General features: G+C 54.1%; 1 protein-coding gene across 12 annotated transcripts in view; it reads right to left on the bottom strand.

Annotated features, from left to right (window-relative positions):
• TCF3 (transcription factor 3) overlaps window positions 1–18024 on the bottom strand; it is a 75561-nt gene extending 57537 nt beyond the window's left edge. For 6 of the 12 annotated variants that reach the window (XM_065658798.1, XM_065658799.1, XM_065658800.1 and 3 more), the window contains exons 1-3: window positions 17682–18022; window positions 15489–15593; window positions 6697–6769 (exon numbers count right to left, since the gene is read on the bottom strand). In XM_065658798.1, coding sequence (XP_065514870.1) covers window positions 6697–6769; window positions 15489–15566 — 151 coding nt within the window. In that variant the 5' untranslated portion in view covers window positions 15567–15593; window positions 17682–18022. Of the gene's footprint in view, window positions 1–6696; window positions 6770–8011; window positions 8073–15488; window positions 15594–17681 lie in introns of those variants that run through there. The other 6 variants (XM_065658795.1, XM_065658797.1, XM_065658808.1 and 3 more) reach the window with 3 other exon arrangements.
• Between the last annotated feature and the right edge of the window lie 3291 nt (window positions 18025–21315).

Below are 21315 nucleotides of genomic sequence, written 5' to 3'. Positions count from 1 at the left end.
CCTATTTAACCTCACTGCAGTAACACCTATCACGGTGGGGAAGCCCTGGGAGCAGGAACATGCACCCCAGGACACAGGGATCAGAGATGCAGCCAGGGTGTGATGCTAGATTAAGGGAGATAGGCGTGAAGATCTTCCCCTGCCATTTGTTCCCCCGTGATTGCTATTTCCTGCTGCCCTGTGCTCCCTGCCCCCAGCTTTCGTCCCCTCCAAGCTTGTTCTGTGTACTGGTTAACGGGAGCCACCCCACAGGAAAAGCAGGGAGAAGAAAGGGGAGAGGAAAGAGAACAGGAGCTTCCCGAAGGCAAAGCCAACAGCAAAGCAGAAAGCTGTTAAACGCACCTGACAAGCACGGGAGAGATGAACTGCACCGAAAGTCCTCCAGGCTCTGTTACCAGCTGGGGCTGCAGCACCCGGGTGTTCCCCTGCCATACCCTCAGCAGCATCCTCCCGCATCCCAGGAGCAGGATCCACCAGCAGTAGGAATGGGAACATCGCAGAGGACAGAGGAGGGTTGCAAGGATCTGTCGCTGTCCAGGCTAAGATGATCTCCCAGCTTTGCCAGATTGACCTGGCCATGGCAAGGCTTTATCTGTTTATTACCTTATTTTTTTTTTCATAGAATCCTACCATCGAATCCCAGCCTGGTTTGTGCTCTAAGGGACCTTAAAGCTCCTCCAGCTCCAACCCCTGCCACAGGCAGGGACCCCTTCCACTGGAGCAGCTTGCTCCAAGCCCCTGTGTCCAACCTGGCCTTGAGCACTGCCAGGGATGGGGCAACCACAGCTTCCCTGGGCACCCTGTGCCAGCGCCTCAGCACCCTCCCAGGGAAGAGCTTGTGCCTAAGAGCTCAGCTCAGTCTCCCCTCTGGCAGGTTCAAGCCATTCTCCTTGTCCTGTCCCTACAGGCCCTTGTCCAAAGCCCCTCTTTCAGCTTTCTTCTTGGCGCCTTGAGGCACTGGAGCTGCTCTCAGGTCTCCCCTTCAGGAGCCTTCTCTTCTCCAGGCTGCCCCAGCCCAGCTCTCTCAGCCTGGCTCCAGAGCAGAGCTGCTCCAGCCCTCGCAGCATTTTCCTTTGTTAATGGCTAAAAAGTAGTATTTGCAAGAACCAGCCATGCCAATAGGCAAGCAAGGAAATTTTTCTGCTTTGACTTCTGTATTGTGGTGGCTTTGTGTTTAGTGACAGCTTTGCAAGGCTGCTGCATGGGCACGTTCACAACCGCAACACAAACAAGCAGCCTCAAGTACGTTCTTTAATGGGAAGTGCCAGTTTTAAATATAAAGTCGCATATTGTGCACCTCATGTCTGCCTTTCATCATCTATCAAAATAGCAAAGCCCATCGCTCCCACTTCAGCACAAACAGAACATGTGGGAAAACTTGAGGCAGTTTAGTAGGAAAACGTGATACATCCTTACTAAGAAAAGCTCCTGCTTTCCTCACTATGGGAAACAGTGGCAAATGAGTTTCTGCAGCCTGGAACTCAACTGCTGACAGCAGGGCAACAGAAACGCTGCACTTAGCTCCTCACAACTCCCTAACCTCCCTGGGTTCGCTGCAAACCACCCAGCCTAAGTCCACCCAGCACCCCCAGACCCTCCCCTCCTCACCCAACGCAGCCCTGCGTGCACACACCAAAGAATTGGATCTTCAAACAGCTCACCATAGCCCAAATTAAAGAGACAACCTCATCTTCCAGAGAATTTATTACTTTCAGTGCTGTTGCCACAGGTATCCAAGTCTGAACGTTGTTTAAAGCAGGCTTTCAAAGGGAAGACAGACTCACCTACCTCCAGGGAGAATGCATTTACTTTGTTCAGTACGCTATAACTTAAAATCTGTTACATGCACCAGCTTGTAACTCTTTGAAAACCTCCCCAGCTTCAAGTGAATGTTATGAACTTCCCCCGATCAAAGCCATTCCCTCGACAACGAGCCTCATCTCACCCTCCTCTCCAGCACAAAAGCACCCAGCAAATTTCAGAGGTAGAAATCCCAGCACAGACCAAAAGGGACTCCCCCTTCCAAACCCACCGAGATCCTGAACAAGGGAACTCCCTTCAGCACAAAGCAAGGAGGAAAAGCCATTTAATGGTGAATTCACCTACTCAAAAGGGAAGGAAAATTGTTGCATGCAGAATCATCTGTCAGCAGGAGTCTGCCCAGGCTCCTGTTCCAACAGGACACAAACCTGGCCCTGTGCACTGCTTCCAGCGGGAAGGGGAGATGGTCCCACGCTCCATGCTAACCACGGATGATGCCTTACCTTGCACAACCATCTGCCTCAGCTTTATTTCCTTGCTCTGCAGAGTCCCAGCTCATTCACTGAAACAAAGGCATAGCTGGAACACACCGACTCTGCTGAAAGCTCCGCAGCCACAAGGCAACAGCCCCATGCCACAGCCTGGGCTGGGAAGAGACAATGAAAACTTCTTTGCCTCCTGCCACTCCTCCTGTCTTAATGTCAATTAAAAATGGCTATTTCCATGTAAAATTTAGCACCCGCTCGAGGCACTGTTTAATGAAGTGCGCTGGGAGGGAGGTCGGTTCTATCACTTTAGTCATTTATGACTAACTATGACATGGGGGGGATGAAGGACATGGCTTTCAATGTTGTGCTACTGCAAATCATAAACAAACAGCGTGGGAAGGGGATGACGAAACCACTGCCTTCCAGGAGCAGGACAATAGGCACACACTGAGTGTCCCGGCTCACATAAAGCAGCAAATGACACAGCTCAGGCTGGAGAACACAAGTTGCAGCTCAAAGCCCCAGAAGAGCAACTTCCCTGTGGTGACCTATATGTGCTATAAATGCCGCAGACACGGTCAGCATGACGTCAGCTCCATCCTAGTGGCAATTGTTTGGGCTGCTCCTTGCCAAGAAAGCACAGAGCGGAGGTGCTGAATTGTCCATGCGGCGGGGAAGCTGAACCAGTTCCTCCCCGGTGCATTTAAGGACAAAAGTGAGGGAAACTGTGGCAGAGCTTAAAATAAAAGCAGGAGACAAAGGCTAAAGCAAAGGGATCTCAAAGCTGGAGGGCATGCTGGAACACTTTGAATCTTCCTGACCTGGGAGAGAGAAATGGCCTCCCCTTTGCAAAGAGAGCAACTGCACGAGCACCAGCAGCCTGGCCAGGGCAATCTGTTGTGGCCTTTCAATACCTTCAGGGAGCATTGAGGTCCTTTCTAGCCTAAACCAGGCTAGGATTCGATGCATTATTAATTGGGATCTGAAACCGAGTTTAATTCGGGGCAATTTTATCCCTGTCATTTTTTAGCAGCACTGCTTCAAACGACTCTGCTCCCTTATTTGCCAGCTGAACTTTGGAAGCAAGAACTTCGTCACAGCAAGTGAGGCATTTTGGCTAGAGTCACCAACCACTGTCTTGTCCCTTGACTCCTAACTTCCACTGGGGAGGAAACAGCTTCAAGTTGAGAGCTCCTCCAAATGGGAAAAAACTAAAAGATATGTATATAAGCTATATACATACATACATATATATATATATATAAAAGCTATATATATATATATATACCGTGCCAGGACTGCCCAATGGAGGAGAGAGATGAAAAGTGAGAGGCTAGAAATCCATGTGTCCAAGGGTGGGTAAAAGCAAGAAACACCAAGTTTCCTGGTTCATTACCTTGGAGTCACTACAATAACCACCATTAATGAGATACTGACACTGTGGTACATACAACCAAGCTAAGACTTAGGGAAACCAGCATCAACTTCTCCTTTCTGGACAGCAGCAGAGGGGAAATGCTGTGCCAACTTTCATCAGTGGTACAGGATCCAATTGAACAGGAGTGTTTGACAAACATGGGACACATTAAAGATGAAGCCTAAGCATTCCCTACAAGGCAGAAAGATTTAGGGAGCTAATCTCCAGGTCCAGATTACGGCATGGCTGCAAGGCGCTCCGCTACCTCAGCAAGTCCAGATCCCCAAATGCAAGGACCATCTGCTCCTCACTGTCTGACCACATCAGGGTTGGTGACAATTCAACTTCAAATCAAATTCTGAGACGGATGGCTGGCTCTGTCGCTGGGGATGGGTTCATATCTGATTGTACCTTGCTGTCCATTAGTGAATTAAGATAAATCAGCATCAACAAACTATGAAAACAACCATTTGCCACTATCTAGGACCTGGTTTAGACACCTTGGATCCCCCCCCAGACACAGTACACGCCATGCATGGCACATGTTGTTACCATCTTATTGCAGTGATTCATCCCACCCAAAAATATCAATTGTCAAACATTCAGGACCAGAGAGAAGTCACAAAGCCAACACGCAAATGAAACATGCCTCCTGCTCTCCAAAGCGCAGGCCAAGGATGACTGGCCAAGGGGTAACTTCACTGCTGGAGCAAAAGGCTTAGACTCATAGAATCCCAGCCTGGTTTGGGTTGGAAGGGACCTTAAAGCTCATCCAGTTCCAACCCCTGCCACGGGCAGGGACCCCTTCCACTGGAGCAGCTTGCTCCAAGCCCCTGTGTCCAACCTGGCCTTGAGCACTGCCAGGGATGGGGCAGCCACAGCTTCTCTGGGCACCCTGTGCTAGCGCCTCAGCACCCTCACAGGGAAGAGCTTCTGCCTAAGAGCTCATCTCAATCCCCCCTCTGGCAGGTTAAAGCCATTCCCCTTGGCCTAACCATCTCTAACCCAGGATGCCCACGGCAGAACGAAAGAGCCGCCGCAGAGCCCTGAGACTGGGACAGCAGTGATTGTGCAACTGCCTTCAGAGCAGTTGTATAATATCAGTCCTCTCTTTATGAACTGCTCACAGTCAGACTCAAAAAGCAGCAGCCCAGAGGAAGGGTGGTGTCAACATTACCTTTCACTCACCCGAAAGAAAAGAAAGGGGGGGGTAGGGATGGAGAATTTTATTTTGTGTCATTTTGGCTGCTGCACAGCCATCGCAGGGAGGTTTGGTCGCTGCGCTGGCTGCACCAGAGCCTTGCTCTCAGCCTCTCCTCACTGGCCAGTGCTAGAAACCCGACAGCCAAGCCAGCCCCCAAGCAGGAAATGAATTAATGCAAGCTGCTCCATGCCTATTCTCTCCCTAGCAGGCAGCACGTATTTTGTGGATTATTTTAACAGCAGAAGTCACACACAGAAACACTGGAGAGATCAGCTTCCATCTGGGGTAACCCAAGAGTTTTCTGCCCTTGAATTTCCCCCAGCACCCACTCAACAGCTTTCCTCCATGTAAAAATGTTTGCTCGAAACCATCTTGACACGCAGCTAGAATGTAGTCTGAAAGCATCAGATTTCCCTGGCCAAAAACAGGCAGAAGCAGGGCAGGGCAGAGAACTCTCCTCCTATCCAGCTTCTGCAGGCTTCCCTGAGAGCTGCCCCACAACATGCTGTGCCACCAAAGCTGCTATCTAGAAATCCCACCCAGGTCCCCAGGATGCCTCCTGCTGTGAGGGCATGGCCATTCCACATGGCCAGGAGTTACCCTGGACAGTTTATGTCAGCCCAGGGTAGAGAAGGCCATGTTTTAACCATCCACAAAGCATCAGCATGTTTCAGCAAGAAGGGCAAATTACCTGAACTTCCTGCGTGCCAGGGGCCGCAGCGAGCCCTGCACAGAGCAGCTTCCTGGGCAGCAAAAGCCTGGCAGGGCACGGCACCATCCTGCCATTCCCCAGCTGAGGAATTCTCTGCTTCAGCCTCAAATTAACCAGTGCCACCTCTCCCCATCAGGTATCTGAAGCCATGGGCCCTTCAGAGAATCTCCTATCACAGCTGCATCACCAGCCTAGCCCGCTCCTCCCTGCTCCCAAAGACCTTTGATGTTTTTACCCCTGGTCCCTCCTCAAGCATCCACATCTAGTGGAAGGTGCCCCTGCCTCTGGCAGGGTTGGAACTGGATGAACTTTCACGCCTCTCCCAACCCAGTCCATGATTCTGTGATCCTGGCTGGCAGAGATGGGGCCACTCAGCATTTCTGGGAGCAGGGTGAGCTGCCGGCTTCAGCGGCAGGGCATGACAGGTAAGGCTCTGGTCAAGAGCACCCCAAAACCACAGTGGGGTCCAGCTTGGAGACTGGTGAATCAGCTCCAGCCACCCCTGCTGCCTGCCTCCCCAGGACAGCCATGCTGGCTGGAGGCATCTGGCCAGGAAGGCTTTGCAAAGGTCCCTTTGGGAATGCCAGGATCCCACCCAACAGCAGGAAGCTAGAGGCATCTGGCCAGGCCTCTGCAAAGGTCTCTTTGGGAACACTGAGATCCCACCCAACAACAGGGAGCTGCTGGTGGGGTTGCATGGAGCAGACATCCAAACTGCATCAGTTTCTTTTTGGGCAGCTGAGCCCCAGGAGTTAACAGCTACCAACATGTCTTCAGTGATGAACAGCAAAACTCTGGGAGTACATCTGCAGACACAGGTTCATCTAAGCAACGTCAGAGAACAGCACTGACTGCCTGCTCCCAGGTTGCTGCAACACCACAACATTCAACCCAGGTACTGATTTCTGGAGACAGATCAGCAAGAACAGCTTTGCCTACCCACAGACACGTGGAGTAACAAGAAAATCACCCAGAGAAATGCTAGCAGATCATCACCAGAAAAATACATAAGACAAAACTACAGACCCCCCTCTCCTGGGGCCTCTGGAAGCAACACAAATTTATTGCAAGAAACATTATGGTGTTAAGTAAAAAACAATTCAGATGACAGTACCTGATCCTCCAAACTGAGTGCTCGCTAGGGTCGTGGGTCTGTTTTTTCCATTAGCCACTGGCAGAGGAAACATCTAAAAAAACAAGATGAGAGAGAAGGGAAAAGAGACTTCAGCATGTTAGGTTTCTGCGCTGCTGCAAAGGGGGTCAGACTGGGTAGGTGGAGGGGAGGAAAGGGGGGAGAGAAGCACTTTATCGATGCAAAACACTTTCCTTGTGTCCCTGCTACATAGATCAGCTGCAGGAGGACAAGAGAGCAGCACAGCTGTGCAGTAATATATACACACATTCCTACGTGCATGAACTCCTGTGTACACAGTGTGTCTGGTTCCTTAGGTGCAACCGAAAACCATCCAAGGGGCAGCACTGCTGTGGTCAAAACCAACAGTTTCTTCCCTAACTCATTCCCCATGGTCCACATTACAAGGTGTCCACGGGGCCACGGTGAAAGGGTGACTCCATTCACAAAAAGATAGCAGGAAATGACAGCACCCCCCTGAGACCAGAGCACCCAGCAAAGCTTGTTCTAACCTTGAACACCCCAGCACCCCCAGTGGTCCAGGTCTCACCCTGTGTCTCCTGTGTTCCCCAGGCTCATCACTGGCAATGTGCCCAGGGAGGATGTGGGCTGCCTGGGGGCTCCGACTGGTACACCCAGAGATGACTAAGCCACAGACTCCAGTGATGCTCAACCTTGGTGCAGGAAGCCTCACACCAGCTCCAGAGGGAATCATAGAATCCCAGCCTGGTTTCTGTTGGAAGAGACCTTAAAGCTCATCCAGTTCCAACCCCTGCCACAGGCAGGGACCCCTTCCACTGGAGCAGCTTGCTCCAAGCCCCTGTGTCCAACCTGGCCTTGAGCACTGCCAAAGCCCCCCTTCAGCTTTCTTCCTGGCCCATTTGCCACTGGAGCTGCTCTCAGGTCTCCCCTTCAGGAGCCTTCTCTTCTCCAGGCTGCCCCAGCCCAGCTCTCTCAGCCTGGCTCCAGGGCACAGCTGCTCCAGCCCTCGCAGCATCTCTGTGGCCTCCTCTGGCCTCGCTCCAACAGCTCCACGTCCCTCTTGTGCTGCTGCCCCAGAGCTGGATCAGGGCTGCAGGGGTGGGGGGCCCTCCCTAGGATACAGCAGAGCAGGAGAATCCCCTCCCTCCACCTGCTGCTCATGCTCTGGGGGTGCAGCCCAGCAGAAAGAGCCCCCCCAGCCTCACAAAGCAGTTTCCACTCCTGCTGCTCTGGAGGCTCCAGCAGAGCCATGACCCAACACAGCCCTGGGGTCCAGTGCGAGAAGCTGCACCACAGGCAAAGGTATTTAACTCACAATTAGGAAGACCAGGGTATTTTACAGTATCGGTCACTGTAGCTACTTGCTTGCTCTACTGCTGCAGCTTCAGTATCGCAACGAATTTCCTCCTGCCAGGGAGCTTCCTCAAAAATACCTGTATAAATATTTGTAATATATGTTGGGTGGCTTTCAGAAGCTGTTATTTAAGAATTTATATGCACCTGCACGCTGCAGAAAACTAATTCTTCTCCACACAAATGGAGCTGCAGCCAATAAAACAACTGGTGGGAAAACGCTTAGGGAATTAACATTTTAATATCCCTTTACTACTCGAGATACTTTTACCACCAAGTCATTTGAATTTTTATTATTTTTAGCTTTGCAATTTCTGAGCTACTCAAAAGTTTAATGCTTTGAAGATTAAACAATGTCATGGCACAAGAGCCTACAGAAAGGCAGCGTTTCATGCCCTGACATAGCTGATGTCTGGCTGCGGTCAGAAACATTCCTCTGTGTGAAACCGTCTGCCCAGCTTTGTTTTCACAAATGCTGAGGAGGAAAAAGGAAAAACAGCCCCAAAAACAACAGTGAAATGTGGCAGGGATGCAAAGAGAGCAGTTAAGGAACCAAGTGCCATTCAGAACCAAAAGCACAGATTTGGGATGGCATAGATGCATGCACAGAGGCACGTTATGTATATGTGAGAGAGATGGGTATCTAAAGAAGGTGTAAACAGCATTTAAGTAGCAGCCTGTGTGGACAACCAAGCACGAGCCTGCAGACACCAGCCCACCTGCAGCTTCACCCCTGCCTCTCCCTGCACTCTCCTACAGGGAGGCTTGCATCAGAGCCTCTGAACATGCACCATATGTGGAGGGTCCCTCTTCCCTGGGAGGGTGCTGAGGCGCTGGCACAGGGTGCCCAGAGAAGCTGTGGCTGCCCCATCCCTGGCAGTGCTCAAGGCCAGGCTGGACACAGGGGCTTGGAGCAAGCTGCTCCAGTGGAAGGGGTCCCTGCCCGTGGCAGGGGTTGGAGCTGGAGGAGCTTTAAGGTCCCTTCCAACCCAAACCAGTCTGGGATCCAATTAAGCGGTTAGAAACCCCCTTTCCCAACAGCAAGAGGCATTTCTGCACATGCAAGCAGGGGAAGAATGAGATGCATGAACATAATGGTACCAAGCAGCAAAAATCAACGATGACAACAACAGCAACAACAAAAAAAAAAAAAAAAAAAAGGCAAAAAGCAAGCACTGCTGGCTCTTTTTCACAGCATTTCTGTTAAACGCTTGCTGATGCTAAAAAAACCCCAAGGTCTGAGCAGCAAACACAAGTGGAGCAAATGAACAACCTTGTTCCATTGTGCAATGAGTGCTTGCTACTTCTGCAAAAGAGGTGGTGGGTTGGGTGTCCCCCCCAGTCCTGGGCAATCCCCAGCACACCCCCACACTGGGGATGCTGCTGGGGTTCCCTCCCCACCTCTGCCTGCTCAAAAGCAGGTTTCGAGACTGATGCAACCCCTTCCTGCTCTGCCTCCTCTTGGGACTGCGGAGGCACAGACCCCTTCCCACAGCAAGGCAAGTGGGGATGCTAAAGCAAGGTGATGCCTGTGAGGGGGAGCCCCGGGGTTCCCCCTCAATACACACATCACTCGCCAACTCCGGGTAGTGTTTTGGTGGCTTTCTGTTGCTGCCAGGTTGTTTTTCCACTGCGGTGTGGGCTGAAGCCGTCAGGGCGTGCTGCCTCCAGGAGCCCCGCACGAGTCATACACGAAGCGCCTTCACTCGCAGGCAAAGTTCACCCACCCACTGCAAATTTCCTTTCTGCTTTTAAATGCTGCTTTGAAAATAAACGTGGGGAGGGGGAGGGAGGGGAGGAACAGGAGCTGGCACAGAGGGACCCAGGCATTGAGGAGGGACCCAGGCATAAGCATCTGAAGAGCTCTAATTGGGTCATTACTTGGCCTCTGTTGGATTTGAATAATGGAGATTTAAAGGGTTATGTAAAATCAAGTCCCATCTCCAGCCTCCCTGACAGCTGACAGCTTCTGCAGACCCTCATACCTCAGTTTCCACCCTTCCCAAAATCTTCTCCCTCCATTTCTCCCAGGATAAGAGATGCAAATCCAGTGCATAGGAAGATCCAAACATCCACCACTGGAGATCCCACACTTCCAACAGGAAGCTCGTAAGGAACGGAATTTGCCAGACACAAGTAACAATATCAAGGAGCATCTTGTTTACCGTGCAGTTCTACCAGTGCCTCAGTGCTTTCAAATGTGAAAATAGCTCTTTTCACTTTGCCCACTCTTCCACCTCATGAACTCCAACCTGGACCAACCTCAGGCCTCAACTCAAAACCTGAAATCCATTTCACATCATGGAAAGTATCCAGCTCTTAATATGGAGAGAGGAGGGAATGTGACTCAACATTGCCAACAGGCTACTTCACACATGTTCATTTAAGACGGACCTTCCTGACTACAGCCCCAAACATCCACTGCGGTGTGAGGTCAAACTTCACAACTGCTTCACACTAAACACAAGTGAGTTTTATCATGGGGCAGAGCTTCAGCATTCTCCAGCACGTCAGAAGCAGCAGCAGGGCAGGCAGAAGGAGCTTGCTCGAGCCGGTAACAGCTTGGCTTTCACCCCCAGTTCACTGGCTGGAGCCACAAGGGCTGGCACGCAATGAGAGCAGTCGCTTGCAGAGACATCAGACGGCAGGTCCTGTGTGACTGCTCAAGCCCCTGCCCACCCTGCCACAACTTGTCGAGCTAGGAACCCACCCTGACAACCAGCATCCCCACAGCATATGGTTAATACTCTGCTAATAATCAAGGCTGTTAACAGCATTTCACTTCTGCCAGAGACCCAGGCTGGCACGCAGCCGCCTGCCTCTATGTAGCTTGGCAGGCATGCTCTGCGGCATGGACAGGACCCCAGCCCTGTCTGTGCCTCCTGGCTGCTCCATCTTGGCTCTCCCCATGGCATGGAGTGCCCCTGCCCTACAAACACACCAGCCCAGCCGGGATACGTGCCTGCAACTTCCCACAGCACACCAACGCTGGCGACATGGAACAGCCGAGATGATGCACAGGATAACCAAAGCGAGTCATAAAAGGCACAGACTGCTTTGGGTTGGAAGGGACCTTAAAACTCATCCAGCTCCAACCCCTGCCACGGGCAGGGACCCCTTCCACTGGAGCTGCTTGCTCCAAGCCCCTGTGTCCAACCTGGCCTTGAGCACTGCCAGGGATGGGGCAGCCACAGCTTCTCTGGGCACCCTGTGCCAGCGCCTCAGCACCCTCACAGGGAAGAGCTTCTGCCTAAGATCTCATCTCAATCTCCCTTCTGGCAGGTTCAAGCCATTCTCCTTGTCCTGTCCCTACAGGCCCTTGTCCAAAGCCCCTCTTCAGCTTTCTTCTTGGCCCATTTGCCCCTGGAGCTGCTCTAAGGTCACCCCTTCAGGAGCCTTCTCTTCTCCAGGCTGACCCAGCCCAGCTCTCTCAGCCTAGCTCCAGAGCAGAGCTGCTCCAGCCCTCGCAGCATCTCCGTGGCCTCCGTGCTGTTGCCCCAGAGCTGGATGCAGGACTGCAGTACCATACTGGTGCAGGTGACCACAGCATGCATCCTCACAGCCGAGCACCTCCTGACAGCACAGGCCAAGGACAGCTCTAGCCACACACAGCCTGTGCCCATGGGGCTGAGCTGCAAAGCCTGGCAACCACAGGGCAAAGAGTAACACACCAAAACCCAAGCCTAATGAACAGGTTAAGCTGGCAACAGGCAGGATGCTTTCTCGAAAGCTCTTCTCCAGATTTGCAAGCCCGTCCTGGACTTCTGCCAGGAAGCAGTGGTGAAAGAAAGCTTATAAATTACCTGTACTTTGGGGCAATTATAAAGGGCAATTTGTTCTGAGGTAGACGCAAGCACGCTGCTGTGCACACCCCAAAGCAGCCATTAGACTGCAGAGCTGGGTGGTTGCCTCTGGCTCACTTAGGTGCACCTTACAGATTCCTTTGATTTTCACTCTTACTGCTAAATTACATTAAGCACAAGGCTTTGGGCAAGCATTTTGCAGATCAATAACTACCGGAGGTATTTATTTATTACAGAAGGCACGAGTCTTTCATTTTCAGGACTGTAGGCCCAATTTATAGCATCTCACACAACCCTGCCATTTACTGATCCTGTAAACTCCCACCTGACTCTGCTACCCCATTAGGGCCAGACCTTAAAATTCACCCAGTGCACAGCAAAGCCTAGTGCAGAGCTGGACCTCAGATTACTGGGGTTGAACACATTTTCCCTAGAATTCAAAATACTGATCTGAAGCAAATGCTTCCACCTGCTGCAAATCTCTGTCTAGCCTTTGCTCCCATCTCCTCTCCTGGAAAGGATTAATGGACTGATGTCCCACTCCTACTTCTTCACAGAATCACAGTTTGGTTTGGGTTAGAAGGGACCTTACAGCTCATCCAGTTCCAACCCCCTGCCATGGGCGGGGACAACTTCCACTAGAGCAGGTTGCTCCAACCTGGTCCAGCCCCGTCCAACCTTCTTACTCTAATGCCAAACTCCGTTTTTTCTGGGTTTTGTTTTTAAAACCTGGCTATTCAAACCTATCCTATTCAAATATAAATATACTCGAATGAGCAAGCTTTGTGGTCAAAAAGCCAAGAGGGAAAGCAACCCATAGCACAGCCTCTTTGACAGCCCCACACAGAGCACAGTGAGCTTGTGATGCCAGGTTGAAGACCATCTAGCTAGGAAGCTTTCTGCTTCAGCTACTCATCCTTCAGGAGAAATGTTAATATTCCCTTTATGCAAACTCAGGAGAAGGGTGTGCAGAGATGAGGGTTTGTGAAACAGATCTGGCTCAAATCCAGACTGCGCTGGAGCCCATTGGCCAACGTATTCTGGAGGGAATGGCTTCGAATCATTTGCTGGCAAATGACATTTGCAGGCCCTGATCCTGCGAGCAGCTGCCCCCAGAGCTGCTGCTGAATGTATCAACAGACAGAGACACAGACCAGGCTCTGGTCATTCCCAGGGTTACACCAGTGTGACAGCATTGGACTTGAACCCAAATTCAACCCACTCGGTGTAGATTCATCTCCAAGAACAAAAACATTCGTGTACAAAGAGAACAGGTCAGGAGCCCTCCAGGGAATACAGCTCTGAGCATGCAAATGAGGATGGTTTGTTAAATTTGAAAAGAAGGTCTTGGGTTTTTTAAGCTCTAAATACTGAGTGGGATTTGATTTCTTTTGAAGGGGGGAGAAAAAGCAACGCAGGAGCCACTGCAGCCCCGGCTAGAGAGCAGCTGACAGGTTACTGACCCAAAACACAGTTCAAAACCTGCCGCTCTTGGGTGCAGGAGATGGGAAGCTCCAGCGCTCCTCCAAATGCCAGGACCTCTGAGATGAGAGAGGGACAAATAACCACAAACACTGCTCCACGGTGAGCACTGAACAGATTCCTGTCTTTAAACACATGTGGGCGTTGCAGTCCCCCTACCAACTATAAAATGTACTCCTGTGAAAATACATCACTGGTCGTTTAACAGAACCAGCCCCCCAACAAGAGCATGAAACTGGGAGACAAGGGCCTCACCCCCTGCAGGAGAATTGTTCTCTGGGGGAATGAGACCCCCGTACCCAGAACAGAGTCCTGAGAGGACACATACAAGCCCCAGCTGTATAAAAGTGTTTATTTCCCATTGCTAATCCGGAGTGCACAGGTGTGGCACTTGCCACAGGAATAAGAGGTACCAGGAGAGCAACTCTCCCACATTCTGACACCACTTTCCACCTTTACTCTCTTCTTCTCCAAGGGGCAAAAAAATCACCCCAGCAGGGCCATCGTCTGGGTGAGCCAGAACAGCCCCATGTCACAGAGGTGACACTCATGGTTATTGCTAGAAACCCAGATTGCTTTGGGTTGGAAGGGACCCTAAAGCTCCTCCAGCTCCAACCCCTGCCACGGGCAGGGACCCCATCCACTGGAGCAGCTTGCTCCAAGCCCCTGTGTCCAACCTGGCCTTGAGCACTGCCAGGGATGGGGCAGCCACAGCTTCTCTGGGCACCCTGTGCCAGTGCCTCAGCACCCTCACAGGGAAGAGCTTCTGCCTAAGAGCTCATCTCGGTCTCCCCTTGGGCAGGTTCAAGCCATTCCCCTTGACCTGTCCCTACAGGCCCTTGTCCAAAGCCCCTCTCCAGGTTTCCTGGAGCCCCTTTAGGCACTGGAGCTGCTCTTCTAGGTCTGCCCTTCAGGACCCTTCTCTTGTCCAGGCTGTCCCAGCCCAGCTCTCTCAGCCTGGCTCCAGAGCAGAGCTGCTCCAGCCCTTGCAGCATCTCCATGGTCCCCTCTGGACTCACTCCAACAGCTCCACGTCCCTCTTGTGCTGTTGCCCCAGAACTGGAGGCAGTACCGCGGGGGGGGGGGTCCTCCCCAGAGCGCAGCAGAGGGGGCGAATCCCCTCCCTTGACCTGCTGCTCACGCTCTGGGGATGCAGCCCAGCACACAGTTGGCTTGTTTGGACTGCAAGCTCTTCATGGAGCTGTTTTTCTATCTTAGCAGCACATCTGCTTATCTAAAAAGCAAGACACACGCTCCAAGTGCCATGAGGGCGCAGCACAGGGCAGAGGAATCCAACAGAAACTTATTTTCCTTTGAACATAAGCTCACCCCTCCACAAGTCACCTGCCAACAACAGCCAGCACCGGTGCAGCAAGTGCAGAGCGTATATGGAGTGGCACATCGCCAGCCCTGGATGGCGGCACAGACGGATGTGCCGAGGACTAACCCTCACTATGCCACGACTAGAAGGGACTTCTCCCTCTGAGCTGATCTTCCTGCTGGGGGGATCCTTAGGTCCCCTTTCACTGAAAATAAACAGCTCCTAAATGCAGCTAAAGGTTTCCAGGACAGAGAAGAACAGAGCGTGGGGAACACAAGTGTTCAACTCCTGCAAAAATAATGTGCTGGAGAGCTTGGACACGTTTCAAACTGTGACAAAATAACCTGTGGGAGCAAATGTTTAATACTGGGGAGAGGAAAAAAGCTCGATTAATCAGCTACTGAAGTTGCATCTTTGCAGGGCTTCAGAAGGAGTCAGCCAGCCCATTCTGCAGTGAGCATTTAAACAGAGAACACACAACTCCCTTGTATTTCTCCAGACTTTCCCATCCAAAAAAAAAAAACCCAAAACCCACCCCAAAAAATCCAAAACAAAAAAAAAATAAAACCCAACCCACCCCCAACCCACCTCTCTGTGCTCCCTGCAAAGAAACAATCTATGTCTGAGGGGAAGGGATGGGGGGGGAGAAGAGGGGTAGAGGCTTTGCCTTAACTTGAAAATAAACAAGTTGCACCACATGTGCACGCACACAAACACCGCACATCTGAAACCCATCATGTCCAATTTACAGGCTCACATTTCCTCCCTTCTGCAGCTCCAAAACACTCCACACCCGCAAACCCCGGGGCCTTTCCAGCCGCCCCCCCACTCACCATACTGAAGTCCAGCAGGTCACTGAGCTCTTTGTCTGTCCCAACTGCAGCCATTCTCTGCTGCTGCTGCTGATTCATACTCCCACAGACTCAACAGTGGCAGTCCTAGAGCAAGTGAGGGGGAGGGGAAGGAGATATTTTAATGACTACAGCAAACTACCCACCCCATTGATGAATATTTTAAAAAGACGGAGCAAGAGAGAAAGGGGCGAGCAAAGAAAAACCCTTTGCGCGGCTCCAGCAGCCAGCCGGAGTCCTCGCACAGCACCCAGAGGCAGGAACAAGCGCTCCATTGAGCAGACACACTTGTATGTTAGTTTTTTTGCTGCCAATTCCACTAGTTCGGGGCCAATTCTGTTCCTGGCGTGTGGCGAATGAAGGGGGGGGGGAATAAAGGGGGGGGGGGGGGGGAAGAGTCAACTCATTTATCAAAGGGTTCAGGCAAGTTATCACTCAGGCGCTTGTCTGGCTCGGCTCCCTCCTCCTTCCCCCCCTCTTGTCCTTGCTTAGTTTTGCTTAAAAAGCCAAAAGAAAAAGGTCTGATCTTGGGCCTCTTTCCTTCGGGTGGCTGAGCACCTGCAGCTGCTTGCTCAGGGGCTGAAGTTGGGGGCTGAGAGCTGAACCTCTCTGCTCCCCCAAAAGTGGCTGGGAAGAATAAAAAAAAGACAAGTTTGTTTTCAGAAGGATTTGGCAAAAAAAAAAAAAAAAAAAACCAAAAAAACCAGGAGCCCTCCAGGCAACCTGGCAAGATAGGGAAATATTCTTCCTAATTTTACTGATTCTTTTTGGTTTGTTTGGGGTTTTTTTCTTAAAGGAAGATTCTGAGCTTTTGGGCCACTGATAGAAAAAAACAGTTCTTCAGGAGGGAGACTTGGGATGAGACAAAAGATTCCTTTTGGGGGGGGGTGCTTTTCAGGACCTCATTCACAGCTACAAAGAGCAGCTGGCCAATAAATTTAACTCCTTAATCATAAGCTTTAAAGAAAAAGCACAAAACTCCACGTTACCCAAAGCGTTTGTGGCTTTCAGGCTCCACCACATTTCAATGACGTTCCTAAACCAACGCAGCAACCAGCCCGGAGTGTAGAAATCTCGTTTGCCACTATAAAACCCACCCGGGGTGTGTGTGTGTGGGGAGGGGGGTATTTTATCTTAAGTTCTTTTCAATGTCATCCACAGTCAAATCGCTTCTAAAGCATCTTACACACAACCCCAACCCCGGTGCTCGGCAGCCGGGGGACACCCCCATGTCCTTGTTAGACCCCCGCAAAACACAGCACAGCCCCCGGGGCGACCGGCAGCCGGTGTCGAGCTCGCCAACCTTCCAACAATACTCCCTCACACCGTGTATTCAGTCCGGTATTTATATAGATAGATAGATCGACAGACAGACAGACAGACACACGCAGATACAGCTTCTCCCCGCCCCTCGTTTTTACCTCCCGGCCCGGGCGCACAAAGCCCCGGCCAGGCCCCGCCGCGGCCGGGCTAACGCGCAGCAGATGTCGGCCGCTCCTCTCCCCCCGTCCCGCTCGGGTTTCCTCCAGCGGGGCCCAGCGGCACCTTCTCGCCTCGGACAAAGGCCCGGCCGCCTTGCTCCCCCCCTCAGCTCCAAGCAAGCGCGGCCTGGGCTGAGGTGGGGTTGGGAAGGCGAGGGGGGGAGCGGGGGGATGTCCCGGCCGCAGCCCCTGTCCCGCAGCGAGCCCCGAGCAGCACCCCCAGCCCCGTTCCCCGCAGCGGGGGGAGCCCGGAGCACCCCCCGGTTGCTCCCGCAACTTTTGCAGCCGCCCAGAGCGGAGCTGGATGGAGGGCTGGGGCGGGGGGGGGGGGGGGGAGCTGAAGTTCGCTGAAGGACCGGCGACCGACCCCCACACACCCCCCGAGCGGAGAGGGAAGGGGGGACCCGACCCCCGACCCCTCTCTTTGGGACCCACACACACGCTTCCAGACACCCCCCTCCGCGTGGGGGGGACCCCAAAGGCCCGCGCTGCCCGGCCCCGGCAAACTTTACTGAGGGACAATGGAGCCGAGCCCGGGGCAGTCCCCGCCGGGAAGGGAACGGGGAAGGAAACAGCGGGTGAAGTCCCATCCCCTCAGCGGCCCCGGGACCGGGGGAAGCGCGGCCGGATTTTATCACTTTATTAGCATTGCTATTAATGTATTTTTTGTTTATTTAATTGGGGTTTTTTTTACCTGTTCCGGGGCAGGCGCGCGCCCCCCGTGCGTGCGGGGCAGGGGAAGCGCATGAAGGTCCCGCGCTTATGGCAGGCCGGGCCGGGCCGGGCCGGGCCGGGCCGTGCTGTGCTGGGGGCGGCGGCCGCGGCGCCCAGGGCCGGCGGGCGGGCGGCGGATCCTATTGTTCTCGCACCGCCGGCGGATAGAATATCGCGAAGAAGCGGCGCGATCGCCCCGGCCCGCCCCGCGCCCCGCCCCGGGTCCTAACGCTGCTGCTACCGCCGCTCCGCCTCCCGCTGCTGTAGCTGCGCCCGCCGGCCCCGCTGCCTCCGCATGGTCCCCCCGCGGCGGCGGCGGCGGCGGGGCGCAACGCGAGGCGGCCGCCCCCCGCACCACCCCTCCGCCTCACAGCCTCACGCCCCGCCCCTGGGGGCGGCTCACCTCCCTCCGCGCGGTATCCCTCCGCCGCCCGCAGGTGATGGGCGGGAGCTGTCTCACGCACACGCACCCCGCTGCCGTCGAGGGAATGGCGGGCGGCTGGTGCCGCGGAGGGACGAGTCCCTGTGGCAGCGCAGGGGGGGGGGTGGGGAGGAGGCACCCCCGAAATGCAGGACTATATTTTCTGGCGGAGGGGATTAGACAAATGCGCTGTAGAGAGGCGGCGCGAGAGGACCGTGACGACACGGGCGCTCCGGTGATGGACTGATAAGGTCGCGGAGTGCTGTCCAATAGAAGGGCTTCGCCGCTCCGAGTGGCAGGTAGCGCTACCAATCAGAACGCTCTCCTTTCCCGGCCCCGCCCACCGAGCGTGGCGGTGGCCGCTGGGCGGCCGCACCTCCGCCGCTTCCCCGACGGGGCGGCCCGGGGCTGCGGGAGCCGCTCCCGGTTCTGCGGCGCTCCGGGAGCCTGCGCCCGGCTGCCCCTGCCCCGCACCGGGACGCGCCCTCGGTGCTGCGCCCGGCGTGGGGCCCGCGGGACCTGCACGGGGGCCGAGGCCCGGCCCGTCGGGGTCCCCGCGTACCCTCCACGGTGCTGGGGACGTCGCGACCCCCCGACACGGGGCAGCCTCTTGCCCCTATCGGGAAGCGCTGCGAGGGCTCGGGCCGTGACACCTGCCGCGCAGCCCCGCAGCGCAGTGGGCATCGTGCTGCAGCGTCCATGGTTTATATCCAGATCCTCACATCTTTCCGCCTGTTTACCCGCCCCGTTTAACTTCCAAGCTGGAGCCGGCGCTTGGAAGCCAGCCGGCGGGTGCTTTGAATCAAAGGTGCCGCACGGCCAAGCCCTGGCAGCTTCTGTAACGTGCTATGGGGCACCCGGTTCACCGGGGCGGGGGGGGGAAGCTGCTGCTCCCGGGATCTCCGTGGTGCCCAGTGAGCTGCTTCCCCCATGGGGACTGTATGGGGGCTCATTCGATAGTTCTTTAAAACATCACCTGGGAAGAATCACGGAATGGTTCGGGTTGGAAGGGACCTTAAAGCTCATCCGGTGCCAGGGCTGGAGCTGCTGGAGTTTAGGGATGGGATGGGAAAGAACCCTGGGAAGTGGACGGGGAGCAGCGCTGCAGGCAAAGCTGAAGGATGTTGGCTGTGTTACACGCAACAACCAAGGGACTTTTAAACAGGGCCTGTTGGGACAAGAATGGCTTTAACCTGCCAGAGGGGAGACTGAGATGAGATGAGAGGAGAGGTGTCCCTGCCCACGGCAGGGGCTGGAACTGGGTGAGCTTTAAGGTCCCTTCCAACCCAAACCATTCCACGATGATTCTGTTCTGTCCCCAGAGCCACTGTGCCATGAGGGCACCTTGCCGGGAGTCCCAGGGTGAGGAGGGTGATGGGAGCTTGGGGCTTCGTGCTGCATCCCAGCAGCTTTAAGGAGCACATTTGAGTTCATATTTGCATTTAGTCACAGTGTGAGTCAGACATTCCAGCCCCGGCTGCCGAAATGCCTCAGCTCTGACTTCTGATTTCCCACTGCAACCTTGTTTTGTTTGGTTTTGGGTTTGGGTTTTTTCCCTATCCTTCCCCCCCCCCCCCCCCCCCCCCCCTTTTCCCTTTCTCCTCTTTTTCTTCCCTTTCTGGCCAGCCCCGTTTCAAAGCAGGTTGGGTTCCCAAGGGAGCAGAGTTGGCACTGGGCACAGGGCAGTGGTGATGCTGGAACAGGACAGAGGGACAGCCATGGACATCCCAGAGGGTTTCTTTTCCTTGCAGCACTGGGGAGCCAAGGTGAGGATAAACCCTGCCAGACTTTGCAGCCATGCGGGGGAGTTAGAAAAGGAGCCCCCCACATCCCTCCAGCAATGGTTGGGGGTACATGGGGGATGGCTGATGCCATCAGCACCTTTTGGCTACTGCAGCCATCACAGGGAGGCCCCAGGGAAGGGCAAAACCGGAGGGGGAGGAAGGGGGTAGAAGATGAGAAATGTTTTAATTAAGAAAAGACCCGCAGCTCAGCCTGCACAGAGCCACGTCCTGCCTCCCACTGCGCTCCCCATTGCCCCCCATTGCCCCTTGCTGTCGTCCTACAGGCACCAGGCACCCAGAGCCAGGTCCCGCAGGAGCATCGGGGATGCGCAGGGCAGACTTCTGGGGGTGCTGGACCCCCTAAACCGGGGCTGGGGGAAGGGGATGTGCTGAGCGTTTGGCCAGAAAGGCAGTTTTGTTGTTGGTTTCCTGAATGATGCATTCCACATGGCATTGCATCACGCACAGCTGTTACATCACTTTAGCCAGGAAATTTAAAACAAGTGGCCTCGGCTGGAAATGGGGGTTTAATTTTCTTATGGACAACAACAACACCAGGGACAGAGGAAAAAAAGGCCTCAGAAGTCTCTGGTTTTGGTTGTTTTGTGTTGTTCTGGTTTTAAAACCCACCCATCTCTCTCATTTCCGACCCTTTGTCCCCAGCTTTCTCCCAGCCTGTTGATGGTGCAGCAGCCAGGCAACCCCGGCCATGGGCTCTCAGTGGGAGCAGGACTTGGCTTGTGCTCTCCAGACAGCCCAGCCAGCAGCCATGTTCCCTTTGGCCACGCTGTCCCATTTTCCTCCAAGGGTGTCCACTCTTTCCTGGCCACCCTTGCAACGCAGTGGAGCACCCTCCAGCTCCCAGCCCCACTGCAGGGTGATGTTTGTCCTGTGCTCAGATGCTTCCTGGATCAAAGGGCAAGCACGTGCCACCAGCAGCTCCTTGAAAGCATCATTAGCTTTGCCCACCATCCTCCCTTTGGGTGCTGTTTGTTACTAGTGGTGGCCCCCAGCAGCCCCCACAATAGACACCCCTGTTACAATGCCATCAGCTGTGTAGTTGGGATCTCCTGTGGGACAGCCCGGAGTCACAGATCCAAATCCATCCCAGCCTGCAGGGGCTGGCACACAGGGACCAGCCCTCAGCACAGCTCTGGGAGGCACCCTGGAGCAGGGTACCCAGAGAAGCTGTGGCTGCCCCATCGCTGGCAGTGTTCGGAGGGGGACCCGTCCAACCTGGCCTTGAGCACTGCCAGGGATGGGGCAGCCACAGCTCCTCTGGGCATCCTGCACCAGCACCTCAGCACCCTCACAGGGCAGGACTTCTTCCTAATGTCCAATCGAGGATGCTCTTTATTCCCTTGGCTGCAGGATTCAGTCCCCATGGCATCGCAATGCCTGGAGATGCT

Source organism: Lathamus discolor, chromosome 21, assembly GCF_037157495.1.
Source record: "Lathamus discolor isolate bLatDis1 chromosome 21, bLatDis1.hap1, whole genome shotgun sequence".
In the NCBI taxonomy this organism is placed as follows: Eukaryota; Metazoa; Chordata; class Aves; order Psittaciformes; family Psittacidae; genus Lathamus; species Lathamus discolor.
Note: the sequence above shows the minus strand (reverse complement) of the source record. Positions and strands in the feature narration are given on the sequence as shown.